The 17,178-nt window shown below is 38.2% G+C and overlaps 1 protein-coding gene across 3 annotated transcripts; it reads left to right on the top strand.

Annotated features, from left to right (window-relative positions):
* Nucleotides 1-913: 913 nt before the first annotated feature.
* On the top strand, nucleotides 914-4,389 carry TRAPPC5 (trafficking protein particle complex subunit 5). Of its 3 annotated transcripts, none has more exons than XM_070934428.1 (2): nucleotides 914-985; nucleotides 2,492-4,389. In XM_070934428.1, exon 2 carries the CDS (start codon nucleotides 2,496-2,498, stop codon nucleotides 3,060-3,062), a length of 567 nt encoding a protein of 188 aa, XP_070790529.1. In that variant the 5' UTR covers nucleotides 914-985; nucleotides 2,492-2,495; the 3' UTR covers nucleotides 3,063-4,389. The 3 variants fall into 3 exon arrangements, with proteins under 3 accessions (XP_070790529.1, XP_070790528.1, XP_070790526.1); XM_070934427.1 differs by having other exon boundaries at nucleotides 920-985; nucleotides 2,489-4,389; XM_070934425.1 differs by lacking the exon at nucleotides 914-985 and adding an exon at nucleotides 1,068-1,162 and having other exon boundaries at nucleotides 2,489-4,389.
* Nucleotides 4,390-17,178: the final 12,789 nt, after the last annotated feature.

Here is a 17,178-nt window from a genome sequence, read left to right as displayed (position 1 = left end):
GAAATTTCTTCCAAAATGAGATCCAGCTACTTCCTCAAAGACAATCAGTGTTTTGTTTTAAGAGGATGACAATGCTTCTGTGTTGCAAAACTCCAAGACATTCCTCCTGTAGTTTAGATACCATACAAACAAACACAAACACTTCCATACTGGGACTTTTTAGCTGTTCACTCAGTCCCTTCATTGAGTGAGAGCTAGCAAGGAAGGAAATGGCAGCTTTACGGGGTAAAATGTGGTGAATGGTCTGGTAAATCCAGATAAAGTAGATTTGTTTCAAAGGAAGGCAGGTTATTAAGAGAAAGGAAAAAGTAGAGAACCACAGATCTAGGAAACATGAAAAAAGGATTTCAAAATATTTGGGGACAATAAACTCATCTGCATTTGACAGTCATAGATACTCCCATAAAATGGTTTCCCATTGGGAAAGTGACTGCTGAGGTGTTTTGAATTTCCCAATGCGCAAAGCAAAATTAATTGTGTAATTTTACTACACAGTTCAAGTCAGGATTTATCTCCTTATGCTATGCATATAAAACCTCTCTTTTGAACTCACCAGTATTTGCTCTAGCAGCCATTTCAATTATGACAAATTGTAACGTGCTGAGCATATCATTTTGCAGCATTCGGCTGTTGTATGAAATAAAATGGTTTTATATTCGTTTACTGTATTGATATTTTACACCGATCCACAGTCCCCCGTTTCCCTCCCGTTGCTTCGAGTTTGTGATTCCCCTCTCTGCTCGAGACAGTTCCGCGTCTCTTTACCGCCATCTAGCGCCCGCCCATTGTTTTTGCAGGCTAGTTCGGGGAGCGCTACGGGAAACCGGCTGGGCCGCGGACCCGGTTGCCATAGCGACGCTTTCGGGTTCCTGGCGCTTCCGCTGTGCGCTTGTTCTTTCCGGTCCTTCTGCCAGTGGCCGGAAAGGAGTCGCGGGCTGCCGGAAGGGAAAAGGAGCCGCAGTCGACGGTTAATCTCGTTCTTTGGGTGAGAGATGGAGGGTTGTGGGGGGGAGGGGGGGTTGGTTTGCAAGAGAAACGATGTAACCCCTCCCCCTCCCCTTCCTGTCATGGTCGTGTTGCCCCAGTGCTCTAATTTGGAGGGAGGTCTCACTCCAGGGGCAGCTGGGTGTCTGGCATTTCTGCCTGGCTTATGTTATATTAAGTAAGTTTGAACATCGGATATGGTTGACGGGGCTTCTCCCTAACAAATTTGTGCGATCTGAGGTTGCGCGGGGGGGGGGGGGGGGCACGTTAATGATCCTTAAATCCATCATAGAAAGCAAAACAATTTGGGGACGTTTTCACCCGTGTAGTTTAAAGGAAATTCTCCCTGAAATGGGGGTAGTTGTGTAAGCCTGTGCTTCTGATTTATAATTATGTTGTTAACAGCAAAAACGTGTAAAATCGTCCTGTCACCCAGAATGGTTTCACTTTGGCCAATTAGAAGATTGGGAAAAGTCAACATAATGTAATGAAATTTATAAGGTTCTGTTGCTGTTTTCAGTTTCATCTGAATCAGAATGTTCTATGTTAATCATAAATAACAGTCATTCATAGATTTGTTTTTATCTATCTATATCTATAGATAGATAGATATCGATATCTATGTATCGATCTATCTATCATCTATCAATCTATCTTATCTATCATCTAACTATCGTTTAATTTAAATGATGTGGTTATTTTTATATATACATATGCATATACATATATAGTACAGATATGGATATGCAATAAAATAGTTCTCAACCTATCATCACAGTAGAGCCCGAATTTCTGTGGCTAAGCTAGGCAGTTGTTAAATGAGTTTTGCTTACTTTTAGTGAGTTTTGCTCCATTTTACAACCTTTTTTTGCCACAGTTGTTAAGTGAATCACTAGTTCACTAGTTCTTAAGTGAAACATGCAGTTGTTAAGTGAATTTGGCTTCCCCCATTGACTGTTCTTGTTGGAAGCTGCCTGGGAAGTTTACAGATGGTGATTATGAGACCCCAAATTTTGATCATGTGTCTGGAGAATTCTGCAACGGTTGTGTGAAAAATGGTCATAAGTCACTTTTTTTCATTGCCATTGAAATTTCAGTCAAAAAACAAATGTAAATCAAGGACTATCTGTATATATAATATAAATACAACCACATCATTTAAATTAAATTTTATACATATAGCATATACTTATACACACACTTGCATATATATATATATAATAAAACAAATGTACGAATGACTGTTGCATATCTGTAAATATTACATAATGCAGGTATATAATGTTAGCTTCCCAGTCTGAATCTCCCAATCATAAATTTTAATCAATTTCTATGGTGATCTCTGGTATCAAAGGTGGAGGAAAATATTTCCATAGATATTGCTGAATCTCTGAAAACGATTGTTATTTTTTCTCTCCCCTACCCACATGTTTCTCTGTTTCTAAATTAAACAACACCATATATTGTAGCTGTGTGCTTATTGCCTCAATAACTTTTTTCTCAGTAGCACTATGGATGCACGTTTTACCCGTGGGAAGTCTGCTATCCTTGAACGTTCTCTCACCCGACCCAAGACAGATGTAAGCCTCAGTGCCTTTTCTCTGCTGTTTTCCGAGATTGTACAGTACTGCCAGAACAGGGTCTATTCTGTTTCTGAGCTTCAGAACAAACTTTCTGAACTAGGCCAGCAGGTGGGAGCTCGTATCCTGGATGTGCTGGTGATGCGAGAGAAAAATGGCAAACGTGAAACTAAGGTTATCAATATCCTGCTCTTCATCAAGGTGACGGTTTGGAAGGCTCTCTTTGGGAAGGAAGCTGACAAGCTTGAGCAAGCCAACGATGATGACAAGACCTACTACATCATTGAGAAAGAGCCTCTTATCAATACTTATATTTCAGTTCCCAAGGAGAACAGCACCCTCAACTGTGCTTCCTTCACTGCTGGCATTGTGGAGGCCATGCTCACTTGCAGTGGCTTCCCTGCTAAAGTCACAGCCCATTGGCACAAAGGGACCACACTCATGATTAAATTTGATGAGTCGGTTATAGCACGTGACAAAGCGTTGGATGGCCGTTGACCATATTTTGTATAAATAAATTCGAATTGTCCTTGTGTGTATATGTATATAGAGAGTATGTACAGATAGATGCACACATTCTATGATAAAGTAATTTATTCATATGTACTTTGAAATTTTGACTATATGCAAATGGTATTTGGTGAGGGAAAGCAAGATCCAGCCAGCATCGAAAAATGGTATGTGTTCCATAATGCCTTTCTCAACCAAGTTCTTGTCAGATAATCTGCAGTATACTTCATCCTTGACTTCTAGGTATTCTGAGAAGAGTTGTAATCCCAAGTACCTGGAGGATACCAGTCTGGGAAAGGAGTATATTGCATTTCTTTGTTATTGTCCTGTTGAAGTTTGACAATATTAATGAAAAATGTATGCGCTACCATCAAGTTATTTGCTCATGCTGTTGTCCTTTTTACTTAGTTCTTCCCATTATTCATGACTATTGCAGTTAATTTCCTATGTGTACCTGAAATAAGTTGAACCTATGTTGATATTTCATCTAAAATGTGTTTTTTAGAGATAGTAGAGTGCAATGCCTATCTCTATGATATGTACTTTTTACTGATGATGTTGTTTCTGCTCTGAGCATTAGTAGATAAATCTGCTTGACTACCTACCTGCAGAAACTGTGATAGATTATCAAGTAAAGCTGTTTTGAAAGTTGGGCCAAGAGCCACATGCATTTCCTGTCAACTTAATCATCCCTTCATACAGCTCTTTCCTGCTACATATTGAGGAAGGGGGGGATAATTATAACTGATGTACACAGTTATCTCTCTTTTTAGAAAAAGTAAATGAGAAGAGCATGCATATAGACTTCATACGGAACAATAAGCAATAGCTTGTGTATGTGGATAGAACTGACAAGTGTCAGGCTTGAGCATATTTTCAAGTTCATCTAACAATCCAAGGTTTTACAGTTAGTGCTTAATAATAAACCAGAGTTTCTTCAATCCTGTTTTGGGGACAACGTGAAAATTAGTCCTGGTTTATTTCTTCTTCAAGCTGCAAAGTGGAATAGACCATGGTGTTTTCAAATCTTGGCTTAAACTCTATTTATATATGTAGTTTTGACCAGCGTTACCCAACCAAAGACCTGTCAATATTTTAGGCTGAACCTTTAAATCAGATTCCCAGACAATATGACCATTTATTTGTCAAAAATGAAGGGAACTAAATGCAAAAATATCTGGAAGGAGGTGATGAAAAGTGCAAGACTGATTTGTCATTTAATACATCTAACATCAATCTGTTCTTACTGTTTAATGCAGTAAAATACTTGGGAGAATTTGTTTATTGAAATAATAAACTTGGTGATTGGCCCTTTAATGACTTTTTTTAGTCTCTCTTTCTGAATGGAGCCCACTCTACACCAGTTCAAGCTTTCGAATGCTCTTCAAGGATGCCCCACGTAGAGTGCATTGCAGTAGTCCAAGCGTGAGATGACTAGGACTTGGATGACTGAACACAGGGTCTCTTGATCCAGGAAATGCCACAACTGGTGCACAACACGAAGTTGTGCAAAGGCTCTCCTAGCCACAACTGCCTTCTGCTCTTCAAACAGTAGTCACAGGTCCAAGAGAATCCCCAAATTGTGGACTGGGTCTGTCTGGGGTAGTTCTACCTTATCCAGAGCTAAGGATATTGGAGTGTCAGAAGCTCCGTGTATCCAAAGCCATTCGGTCTTGCTGGAGTTCAGCTAAATCTTGTCTCCCATCCAAACCCCCACAGCCTCCAAGCACTGCAAGAGGGCAACAACAGCATCATTTGGAAATGGAGATATAAAGTTGTGTTGCAATAGTGGTGAACATCTGTAGCTTGGGTGTAGGATGAGGGTGAAGGTTCATTCTCCGAGCTTGTGGGTTGGTTTCCGAATGTTTTGTTACCAGGCTAGGTAACATCTTCAGTGGAGATGTTACTTAGCCTGGTAATGAAACTTTCAGAAGCCAACCCACAAGCTCAGAGAATGAACCTTCACCCTCATAAAGTTGAGTATCATTCCTACCCATGGTGATGGATGATCTTACTCGGAGGCTTCATGTAGATACTAAAAAGGAGTAAAGAGTACCATGCCCTGTGGCATGGCAAAGGAGCAGCTGTGGGCTGGATCTCTCAATACCAATTGAGACCAACCTTGGAGAAAGGAGTCAAACCAGCACAAGACTGTGCTGTCCAGCCCCAGATCCCCAGTTCAAAAGGACACTATGGTTGATGGTGTTGAAGGCTGCTGAGAGGATCACTGCATTACTCCCATTCTGCTCTTCATCAGATGTTTTCTGATATTAAACTGTCAAACTTAGCTTATCTGGATTTTATATATTTTTAATGCAAACATAGTTAAATGCAGTGGGGGGGGGGACGACCCAGTGACCTATACGTTTCTGGTAACTTGTTCTGGACCGCCGTTTGTTTTTTATATTCCTTTTCCTCCTTTATTTGGAAAAAGAAAATATTTCAAAAGTTAGAAAACTGAATCTGTGATGAAGAGGTGGTTAACACCTTCCATTGTGAATACTGGATAGGGAGGTTCAATGAATGTATACTGGATTGACAGGGGAAAAGGTGGGGATTTTGGGACATGTAAGAGCCAAACCTTTCTTTCCTCTACAAATGGAAGTATTGGCTTAAAGGCAACAGGAATACTGTACAAATTTATTACGGTAGAAATCTTGGAATCACTGAAACTGTACACTTGCAAAGCCTCTAAGACCCTTGGGATCTTCTCTCCATTCTTAATTACCCATTTTCTTTTCACTCTTTGCTGTGTCGGTGAAATATTTTCCCTGTTGCCTTTTGCCCAGAAGCCTGTGTGAAAATGCCAAACTCTTAAAGCATGGGGTTATATTCTAAACAGATTGTTCTGCCTTGATTCACTAATATAAAATTCATCTGATCATTTCACATATTAAGGCAGATTTTGTGTGAGGACCTTTTTAAAACTGGAACATGGCACAATCAATCTTTGCAACTGTCCATTAAAAAAAACCTGATTTTATGTTCTGTGAAGAGAATATTTTAAAATGAGAAGTTTCTGGAGTGTGATTCAGTATTCATTTTCACCTTAAATTAGCATCATCCAAAATGATTTAAAATTATCCCAGTTATCTGCTGATGAGAGTTTTTCAACTATAAGTGCAGTTAGGAAGCACTGAGGTTTATCACCATCCAAGGCTATTTTTGGATGTTCCCAATTGAGGTTGAATGAGTCAACACACTGTCTTCAGCTTTTGGACTGTAAACAAGGGTTCTGTATTTCTTCTAAAAACAATGGTTCAGTATTTGTTAATTCTGTGTTCATGGCAGCTTTATAGAACATAGCTACCACCAATAATGAGAATCAACTGTTTATTGATGCAGTCTTTTCACTGCCAGAAAAGTAGCTCTGGGAATGATAGGCGGAATTATAAAACATATCCCCATGGCTGCTTTGTCAAACTCTACTTTCATGATGTCCTAAATCTTACTGTCATTCTCACAGTGTGATTTTACCTTGTTCCCCAAACAGGCCAGTGCTGCATTACTATCCATACAGCGTTAACCTGTATCATAGTAGCCCAGCAACCTGCTTCATGTTGGAATCCTCAATGTTTGAGTTACTTTACATGCTGCTATTTTTATTCCTTTCCCTCCATACCACTGGGTGATTATTTGGGAGGTTTTTATTTCAGTCACCTGAAACAGAACCAATTTGGTGTAGTGGTGAAGGTGTTGGCCTAGAAATCAAGAGGCTCTGAGATGTGGTCCTCCCTTAGATATGAAAGCCTGCTTGACTTTGAGCCAGTCACACTCTCTCTCTCTCAGTCCAATCCACCTCACAAGGTTGTTGTTATGGGGAAAATAGGGGGATAAGAGCATTAAGTATGCTTGCCAACTTGACCTGACTAATTTTATATACAATATAATATATATATCGGTAGATTATTACTGTAATTGTTTCACTCATTGACCACACGATGGCAGCAAGGAGTGGATATTTATATTACTTGGCTGCCTTTCAGTAGTACTGAATATTTGTGCTATCACAGCACCCGTTCTGTTAAGGAGTTTGAAAAAAAAAATGTTTTTTAGCTTTGTCAGGATAGTTGGAGAGAAAGTTCATTAAAGCAGAAAGGACAAAGAAAATTAAGAACAGCTTTAAGTGGTTGCAAACCTCAACACTTTCTAACTGCATTTATGGTGGAAAAACGGACTCACCAGACACTCCAAAACTATCCCCAGATAGTTCTCATTTTGAAATATTCTGTTCACAATGCATACATTCAGGAACTTTTTTTTACATGGACAGTTACTTAGATTAATTGTTCCAGTTATAGAAAGGTCCTCACACAAAATGAGCCTGGTGGCGCAGCAGACTAATAGCCTGTTATTATCATTCAGCTGCCTGCAATTACTGCTAGTTCGAATCTCCCCAGGCTCAAGGTTGACTCAGCCTTCCATCCTTTCTAAGGTAGGTAAATTGAGGACCCAGATTGTGGGGGCAATAAGCTGACTTTGTATAAATATACAAAAGTATGAAGGCTATTGCTTAACGCATTGTAAGCCGCCCTGAATCTCCGGAGAAGGGCGGCATATAAATCAAATTAAAAAAAAAAAGTCTGCTTTAGTATGTGAAAAGACCAGATGCATTTTCCTTGGTGAATCAAGGCAGTGCAAGACATTGGTCAGAATGCAATCCCAGACTTTAAATGTTTGGTATTTTCACACAGGCTTCCTGACAAAAAGCAACAGGGAAAATGTTTCACTGACAGTAAAGAGTGAGAACAAAGTGGGCAATAGGGATGGGTATGAGAAGATCCTAGGCCTCTCAGATCCCTCGCTTTCTTCCTTGTCAGTCCAATGTACATTCATTGAAGGCAGCGCACACATGCACACACATGCGCGCGGGCACACACACACACACACACACACACACACACACACCTGGGTCAAGCAAATGACCAGAAGCTTACATATCTCAGGATCTTTTTCAAGTTGCATTTACTTATAATTGCATTAAAAATATATCAGAATTCAATGAATGTCTCTTGGTCTGAGTTTGACAATTTAATCTCAGAAGAATTCAGTGTTTGATTCAGCAAGTATTTAAAATATATATCTGCTCCTTTGAGACTTGCATTATGCTGAATCGCCACGGCTTTGTTCCTCAAACAATGAGTGATCTATTTCTGTACTGAATTGTGAAGAGGGAAGTCACAGAAGGGGAAAAACAGAACTTTTCAACTACCGTATTTTCCGGCGTATAAGATGACTGGGCATATAAGACGACCCCCGACTTTTCCTGTTAAAATATAGGGTTTGGGCTATACTCGCCGTATAAGACTACCCCTCTTCCAACGCACACCAAATAAAAATTAAAAAAACATCAACTGGCTCACCCACAATGTAAAAGCAGCTGTGCTAGACCCAAAATGGCCCCTGCAACAAGCAGGAACCTCACACAGCCACAAAAAGCCCAAAAAAACAACTTTCACACTTTACACACACAAAATTCCACATACAGCTTTGTGAGATTTTGTGTGTTTGTGTAGTTAGAGTGAAACACTACAGAAACACACTAAATTTCAGAAAGCTGCACAAATATTATTTTATTTTTATTTTTATATGAAAACTAAATTTAAAACTTCCTAAACTTTAAATGGCTAGGTCTAAAAAAGAACAACTAAAAAAAACCCCAATTAACTATTTTTTTTAAAGCTCCCAAAGGGGGAAAAAACCAATAGAACAGGGGTCTCCAACCTTGGCAACTTTAAGACTTGTAGACTTCAACTCCCAGAATTCCTCAGCCAGCTTTGTTTTGCTGGCTGAGGAATTCTGGGAGTTGAAGTCCCCAACTCCCTGCCTGCTTGATTGCAGGCAGGGAGTGGCTTGCTGATGGAATGGATTCAGGCAAGCGAAGCAAGGCAAGCGTTGCGACGAGCAGCTAAGGTAAGCAAGCTGGAGGGGGAAAACTTTTTTCCTTTTACATGGCTCTGGCGATCCCAGCTGAGTTGCCTGATTAGCAGATCGTCAGAGCTTGGATCGCCAGAGCCATTTAAGGCTCGTCAGAGCTTTTCGGGCTGGTCTGCCTGGTTACAGGAGAACGACACCCAGCGTATAAGACGACCCCCAACTTTTGAGAAGATTTTCATGTGTTAAAAAGTCGTCTTATACGCCGGAAAATATGGTAATTATTTATGAACTATTTAAGTGTAACAGAAGTGAAATGATTTACTGTTTTCCTATTCCTACTGTAATTGGTGTAGATATCTGGATGATTCAGATGTATTAGGACTCAACCATATTGGAAAGATTTTGGGGGAAAACTTGGAAAATCAAGTACATATAATCTTCAAGAAGATTAAGTGCATATAATCTTCAAGAAACAACAACTCAACATATAGATACTGAATAAAATGCAAAAGACTTTTGTAAGAAGAGACTGATGAAGATATATATTTTTACTGAGTATTCAATTATACATAGTCGGTGAAAATCAGCTAGCAAAGACCATAATATGGAAATTATCTTTTGTATAAAATAGTTTTTATTGAATATAAATATTAAAAAAGACATACGTAACATATACACAACAAACATTTATACAACATATACACAAAAAGAATATAATTTCTTCTTAAGCATTTTTTCAGAGTGACGTTCTACAATTCTACTTATAATATATTCCTTCACCTTTCTTTAATCTAATAATATTTTTTATTAGATATATATGTATCAATCGGTAATATATCCCCTATATTTTTTGTATATTTCTAATTTTTAACCAATTATACCAATTATTCCATATTTTATAATAGTCTGATTCTTCTTTTTCTTGTAATTCTTTGGTTAACCTATCCATTTCAGCGCATTCTAAAATTTTCCCTATTACTTTTGTTTCACTTGGTATTTTTTCTTGCTTCCAATTTCTTGCGTAGGTTATTCTTGCAGCAGTTAATATGTGAATTGTAAGATATTTGATATCCTTAGGGTATGATTTGTTAAATATTCCTAATAGAAATGTTTCTGGTTCTTTTTCAATCTGTGTTTTTGTTATTTGTTCCAACCATTTTTTGATGTTAGACCAAAATTTCTTTGCTGCCGGGCACGTCCACCATAAATGATAAAAAGTCCCTTGTGCCTTTTTGCACTTCCAACAAATTGGGCTATTTTTAGGTTGTATTTTTGCCAATCTGGTTGGAGACATATGCCACCGATAGAACATTTTCAGTTGGTTTTCCTTGTACGCCGTTGCTTTCGTTAACTTTAGGTTTACCTGCCAGAACTTTTCCCATTTTTCCAAAGGTATTGTGTGTTTGATATTTTGAGCCCACTTGATCATCGTTTCTTTGACTGTCTCTTCTTCCAGTTTATAGCGTAGGAGAAATTTATAAATTCTACTAATTAATTTATTTTCTGAGTCTAATATAATTTTATCTATTTCTTGTTTTTGATTATAAATTTCATATGTTTTTATATGCTCTCTATATTTGGATTGTATTTGAGTGTAAGTCCACCAGTCTATTCCTCTGTGTAAGTCTGTCTCCAATTGTTGTTTTGTCTTTAGTTTGCCTTGATAGTCAATTATATCTTTATATCTAATTATTTTTGTCTTATCTGTTAAATTTGGGTGCCTAATTGATTCAGCCGGTGCTAACCAATTTGGTATCTTCATATAATGTTGTTTTTTAATTTTAAGCCAAATTTGTAATAGTGAGTTCCTTATTGTATGTGTTTTAAAATATGAATGTGATTTGTATTTCTCATCCCACATAAAGGAGTGCCAGCCAGTTTGAAGTTCGTGTCCCTCAATTGTTAAAGTTCTAGAGTCCTTTAATTCTATCCAGTCTTTAACCCACGATAGTACTGCTGCTTGGTAGTATATCTCCCAGTCAGGGAGTGCAGTTCCTCCTCTATCTTTTGTATCCTGAAGCAGTTTAAATTTTATTCGTGGCCTTTTCCCTTGCCAGATAAATTTAGATGTTATTTTGTTCAGCTTTTCAAAAAACGGTTTATCTAATTTAATTGGGGTGACCTGAAACAAATATAAAAATTTAGGTAATATAATCATTTTGATGGCCGAAATTCTTCCTAGGAATGAAATATGTAAGTTTTCCCATTTTTCTAAGTCTTTCTTTGTTTGTTCTAGTAATTTATCATAATTGTTTTCTTTAATTGCTGATGTTCTTGTAGATAAGCAAATTCCTAGATATTTTATTTTTTTTGTTGTTTGAATTTGTATATTATCTATCAAATCTTTTGTTTGGATTTCCGTAAAATTTTTAACAATTAGCTTCGATTTACTTTTATTAATTTTTAGTCCAGCCACTTCTCCAAATTCTTCTATTTTTTGGAGCAAATTAGGTATAGATTCCATAGGATTTTCTATTAAAAACGCTAAGTCATCAGCAAAGGCTTGAACTTTGTATTCTTCTCTATTAATCCTTAACCCTTGAATTCCTTGGTCTTCTCTAATTTTTTTCAACAGGATTTCCAATGATAGAATATATAGTAAGGGGGAAAGTGGACAGCCTTGTCTGACTCCTTTTGTTATATTAAATTTGTCTGTTATGTCATCATTCATAATTATCCTTGCTGATTGCTTGGTATAGATTTCTGCTATAATTTTCCCAAATTTTTCCCCAATTTGCATATTTTGTAATTGTTCAATCATAAATTTCCAATTTTGGTTATCGAAGGCCTTTTGGGCGTCAAGAAAAACCAACACTGCCTGCTTCTCCGGGTGTGATTCATAGTATTCTAAAGCATTAAGTATTATTCTCATGTTGTTCTTTATTTGGCGTCCCGGCAGAAATCCATTTTGGTCTGGGTGTATATATGTATTTAATACTAATTTAATCCTTTCTGCCAAGATTGCTGCAAATATTTTGTAATCGGCATTCAATAATGAAATAGGTCTATAGTTTTGTATTAACTGGAGATCTGTGTCTTCTTTTGGAATGATTGTTATTATGGCTTCTGTCCATGAATTTGGTATTTTGGCTTTCTCCATAGCTTCATTATATAGTCGCAGCATATTCTCTCCCAGTACTTCTTGCATTGTTTTATATATTTCTACCGGTAGCCCGTCGGGACCCGGTGTTTTATTGTTTTTTTGCTTTTTCAGTACTTCATCTAGTTCTAATTTGGTTATTGGCCTATTGAGAGTAATTCTTTGTTCTTCTGTGATTTTGGGCATTCCTGATTCCCCTATGTACTGTTTTATTTTATCTTCCTCTATTTTCCCCTGATTATATAGATTCGCATAAAATTTCTTAATAATATCTTTTTTGGCCTCTTTACTATGTTGAATTTCTCCTTTATCATCTTTCAATTGGTATATCATTCTTTTTTCCTGTTCTTTTTTCAGTTTATAGGCTAGCCATCTGCCCGTTTTATTTGCGTGCTCGAAATAGTTTTGTTTCGCCATTTTTATTTTTTGGGCTAATTCTACTTGGTTTATCAAATTCAATTTATGCTTAATCATTTCCCATTCTTCTCTTATTGTTTTGTTCTGGGGCTTTTCCTGGAGTTTTTGTTCTATTTGTTTTAGGTCTTTCTCTAATTTATCTAATTGTTTTTTCTTCTCTTTATTCTTTCTCCTCGTATATGCTATTACTAGGCCTCTTATATATGCTTTTAAAGTATCCCATGTGTTTTGTAAAGAGGTTTCCTCTATTTTATTTATCTGAAAGAATATTTTTACTTCCTTTTCTAACATCAAATTAAATTCTTTTTCTTTACATAATCTTTGGTTCATTGTCCATCTCTTACGTCTTCTTTCCCCTTTCCAGTTTATGAATAATGGATTGTGGTCTGCCCATTGGTTTGTGCCTATCTCAATTTTTTCTACTTCTATTTTGATACTTGGGGTCATCCATGCCATGTCCAGTCTTGACCAGGAATTATGCGGATGGGAGTAAAAGGTGTATTGGGCCTCTTCTTCATGTGTTTCCCTCCATACGTCTGCCAAGTTTAGTTCTTCAGCCATGGTAAAGAATTCTTTTGGAAGTATTTCTTTTTTCTTTTGTTTTTTTTTCTCAGTTTTATAGTCTTTCTTTGCATTTACTATTGCATTATAATCCCCTATTACACAAATATCATCATATTCTAATTCTGCTAGTTTTTTATGTAGGTCTTTAAAAAAAACCTGTAGTTTTTGGTTAGGTGCATAAATCCCTACAATTAACATTTTCCTCTTTCCTATTTCTAATTCAACCATCACCACTCTACCTTGCTCATCGGTATAGACTAGTTTAGATTGTATTTTTTCTTTTACGTAAATCACTACTCCTTTTTTCTTTTTTGGGGCCAGAGATAAATATAATTTTCCTAATTTGGAAAGATTTTGGGGGAAAACTTGGAAAATCAAGTACATATAATCTTCAAGAAGATTAAGTGCATATAATCTTCAAGAAACAACAACTCAACATATAGATACTGAATAAAATGCAAAAGACTTTTGTAAGAAGAGACTGATGAAGATATATATTTTTACTGAGTATTCAATTATACATAGTCGGTGAAAATCAGCTAGCAAAGACCATAATATGGAAATTATCAACACTATTAATAAATTATGTGTTTCTTAGAGAGAAAACTTCTAGAAATGGACAAAAAGTTGAAAAAAGAAAGAGAAAAGACATGCAGAAGTTTCATAAATTGGGTTTGTTTTAATCAATCTGACTCAAAAATGTTATATATTGATAAATATCCATCCATGGACAGAACAATATTTTACAATCTGGAAAAGAAAACAATGTTATCTCATATTATTTGTTCATAACCACCTATCAAACATAAGACATGATTTAATAGGCATATAATTAGACTATGATTAGGAAAAGTATAAAAGAATTTATGTAGAAACTGTTTCACTTGTCCAAGAAAGAAGGTTCAATCTGTATATTGGCATGGAAATATATTAGTAATTTAATTAAATTAGATTCTAATAAGTTATCTGGGGAGAAATTCTTCTTTCAAGGAAACCCTTCCTCCAGGATCTATCAAAATTCCCAACTATATCTAGAAGCATATTACAAAATCTCAATTCCATCGTATCCCTATCTGGCTTCACTTTCAAGGATTAAGGAAGAAATAAGAGAGATTTTTGGAGAGTGATGAGGACCTGATTTTTCATAGTTTTTCTGATTCTGTTCAGTCTTTCAAATTAATCAGATATTCCAATTATTTCCCCTTGTACCTAGACTCCGAAATATCTTTGGTGCTTCTTCCCTATCCATCATTACAGGCAGAGGTGAATCTGTCTTAGAATAAAACATACTCCTGGGGGAAGGCAGAGGGGCTCCAGCACAAGTAGCAGTCAATGGGATGCAGAACGAATGTTCACTGATGCAGTTAAAATGCAGACAAAAGTCCTCCAGGTTAATTTGCCGAATTACTGGGGGGGTGGGGGAGGCAACTGAATTTAGTTTTTTTGGAGGGTGAAAGGGAAGAAAAAAAATTCCATTGGAAGACACACCAAATCCTCTTCTGCAATTTTGACATTTTCTTGTCTGCATGCATCTGCAGATTGCATGCATCCTGCCTTTGTCAGGTTTTGCTGTTCCTTTGTGAGGCGCTGAGCAATCTGCATCTCCTGCAGAACATTTGAAATAAAAAGAATTGCAGATGCAGCAGCTCTGGAGGGCAAAATGCAGAGGTGAAATCTGTAACTCAGTTTAAAGGAGACTTCTCTTCCCTCCCTCTCTCCCTTAAATTAAATAGTTCATTTAATCCCAGAATTTTTAATAACTTTCACAGCAGCAAGGGCTATTTTTAAAAAGTCTATACTCTGTACCTCTCATTAATTACTATCAGATTTCTACTCCATGGAACTTTCAAATTCTGAATCAATATGTGGAGCAGCTTTGATCTATAACTGCACTGTCTTCAGGGCGTGAGAACAAAGGGAAAGCACCTTTCTACCCAAGAAATCTCAGTTCTTCTATGAAAGTTGTTCTGATCTGGATCAACTACTACTAATGGATTGAAACTGGATGCCACCGAGACTACCAGCTGCTGTATATCCTTTCCTCTTTTCCACTCTCATGCAATGAATTGTAAATTATGGTGGCAATGTTGAATTACAGCTTTTGTGGAGCTGTAGTTCAACAGAATAGCTCAACATTAATTTTTAAGATGTTCCAATATTTTTTTTTAAAAAAAACCCTGTCTATGAAGTCCTCAACAAAAGGCCTGGATATTAAAACAGGATATGGTAACAACGGACCATACTGGCATCCAGATGGTCATGAAAGCATTCTGTTTGCTCAGCTCACTCATCTAACCAAGCTATTCTTCCCTCATGTCCACTCACGCAATTGCTCGACTAGTGTTTCTCAAACTAGGCAACTTCCAGATCTGTAGATTTTAACTCCTGGAATTCTCCAGTCAGGACAGAGCATAGTAATCGCTAATAATTCTGTGAATTGAAGTCCACACATAAAGAGGTTTCTGTGGTTGGGGTAAAAATTGCACCGGAGCGTCTGCATTGGGGATCCTACTCTTATTACAGTACAAAGCGCTACTGAATGCACAACCTTGGTTTTTTTTAATTTTGTCAATCTTAAACTCACTGAGCAGTGAGTTGTGGGATTTAGCCCATGGGAAAGCCTGTTAACCTTCAGTTTTGAGCAAGTACTTTATTTTCTAGAGATTCATGTTCAAGAGATTTTATAAGGAAGAAAAGATCAATACTCTTGGCGCTTCATTTATAACTTTTAAAACTGCACATTATTATTTACTCAACTTTTTGCTTTGCTCCCAATGCAGCTTGGTCTGAAATTCCAATTCAGTGCTGTGAAATCTAGTCCCCGGTGCTTTGCTAGAAGAACGTTGCACTTGTACAATGCTCTTAAAATATCCAGTGCACATCCTTTAGTGGAGCTGAAAACATTGTAAATATTTTTCCGTGCCTTCCACATGGTGCAATAAGCTATTCCCTAGCAGTTCTTAAATCTTACTGAAATAATGAAGATACTATTCAGATTTGTTGCTTCTTTTAGATAGTAGTCACAGGAATTAAGCTTGACTGAAGGGATTTTTAAATTCTTTTTTTAAGAGTAAAAGTTTTGATTGCAGTTGGGATACTGGAAGCACGGAATGGGATGTTTAGACACAGACCCTTAGCCATTCCTCCTTTGCCCCCAGCTACCCACCTCAGCCCATTTACAGCCATCTTTCCTCCTCCACTGGCCCTACTGGGTCATTCTCCACCGCCAATGGGCCAATGGCCCTCCACCTCTCCCCTTTTGTCCCTGCCCATTCACCCAAACACTGTTTGACCCAGGCCTTTGGCTGCATGGGACAAATAGCTCCCAGACAATCGGGTGGCAGGCAGAAGCAATGGTGCTGTGGGCGCAGCATGCGATACAAGATTTTTTAAAAAAGTACTACAGCTGTGCCACAAGTTTTGGGGCCTTGCAGTTCTGTCACCAGGAGCGGAAGAAGGGGGAGTAGCAACCTCAGGGGCTACTGGGGGGCAGACAGGTGAGAGTGTGTTGGGGGACACCAGGAAGGAAGGGAGGGGTGCCTCAAGGGGGCTTCACATAGACCAGAGGTGTTCAAACCTGGCAGCTTTAAGACTTGTGGACTTCAACTCCCAGAATTCTCCAGCCAGCTATGGTTGCAGCTTGGCTTGCAACTCAATCAGCTCCAACAAAAGAGAGGAGGAGGAGCAAGGTGGGTATGGCTTCTGATGCTGAGGGCAGGGGCTGGGGGGGTCATGCAGGCAAAGGCAAGGCCAGCACTTCTTCTAGTGTTGTGAGCGGAGGGGCTGGGGGGGTTGTGCAGGCAAGTGGCAAGGCCGGTGCTGCTTCTGCAATTGCAGGAGGGGCTGGGGGGAAGGTTGCACAGCCAACCTGCCTGTTAGGTGTCAGGCTGGAGTGGCAATGGCGGGGCTCCCCTAAGCCACGTGCCACCTCTGTTCACCTGCCTGTGCTACCCCTCCAACCCCCCGCCCACAATGCCAGAAGCTGCGCCGGCCTTGCAGCTCGCTGCGCAAACCCCCCCACCCCCAGCCCTGCTTGCAACTGCAGAAACAGGCCAAACTGCATTCTGACTGATACCTTACTTGCCAACTAGTGTCCATTCATATTACCTCTTTTTGTTTATTCAGTAGAACGTAAATGCACTTCCT

The sequence above is a fragment of the Pituophis catenifer genome, unplaced genomic scaffold (genome assembly GCF_029215685.1).
Source record: "Pituophis catenifer annectens isolate HBS135680 unplaced genomic scaffold, rPitCat1.0.hap2 SCAF_2, whole genome shotgun sequence".
NCBI classification, from domain to species: domain Eukaryota; kingdom Metazoa; phylum Chordata; class Lepidosauria; order Squamata; family Colubridae; genus Pituophis; species Pituophis catenifer.
This window is presented reverse-complemented; position numbering and strand designations above follow the sequence as displayed.

Coding starts and splice junctions, on each gene's coding strand:
- TRAPPC5 (XM_070934425.1), top strand. CDS start 1,068: ATGGTCGTGTTGCCCCAGTGCTCTAATTTGGAGGGAGGTCTCACTCCA. Junction 1,163..2,488: donor CCTGGCTTATGTTATATTAA/GTAAGTTTGAAC, acceptor CTTTTTTCTCAG/TAGCACTATGGATGCACGTT.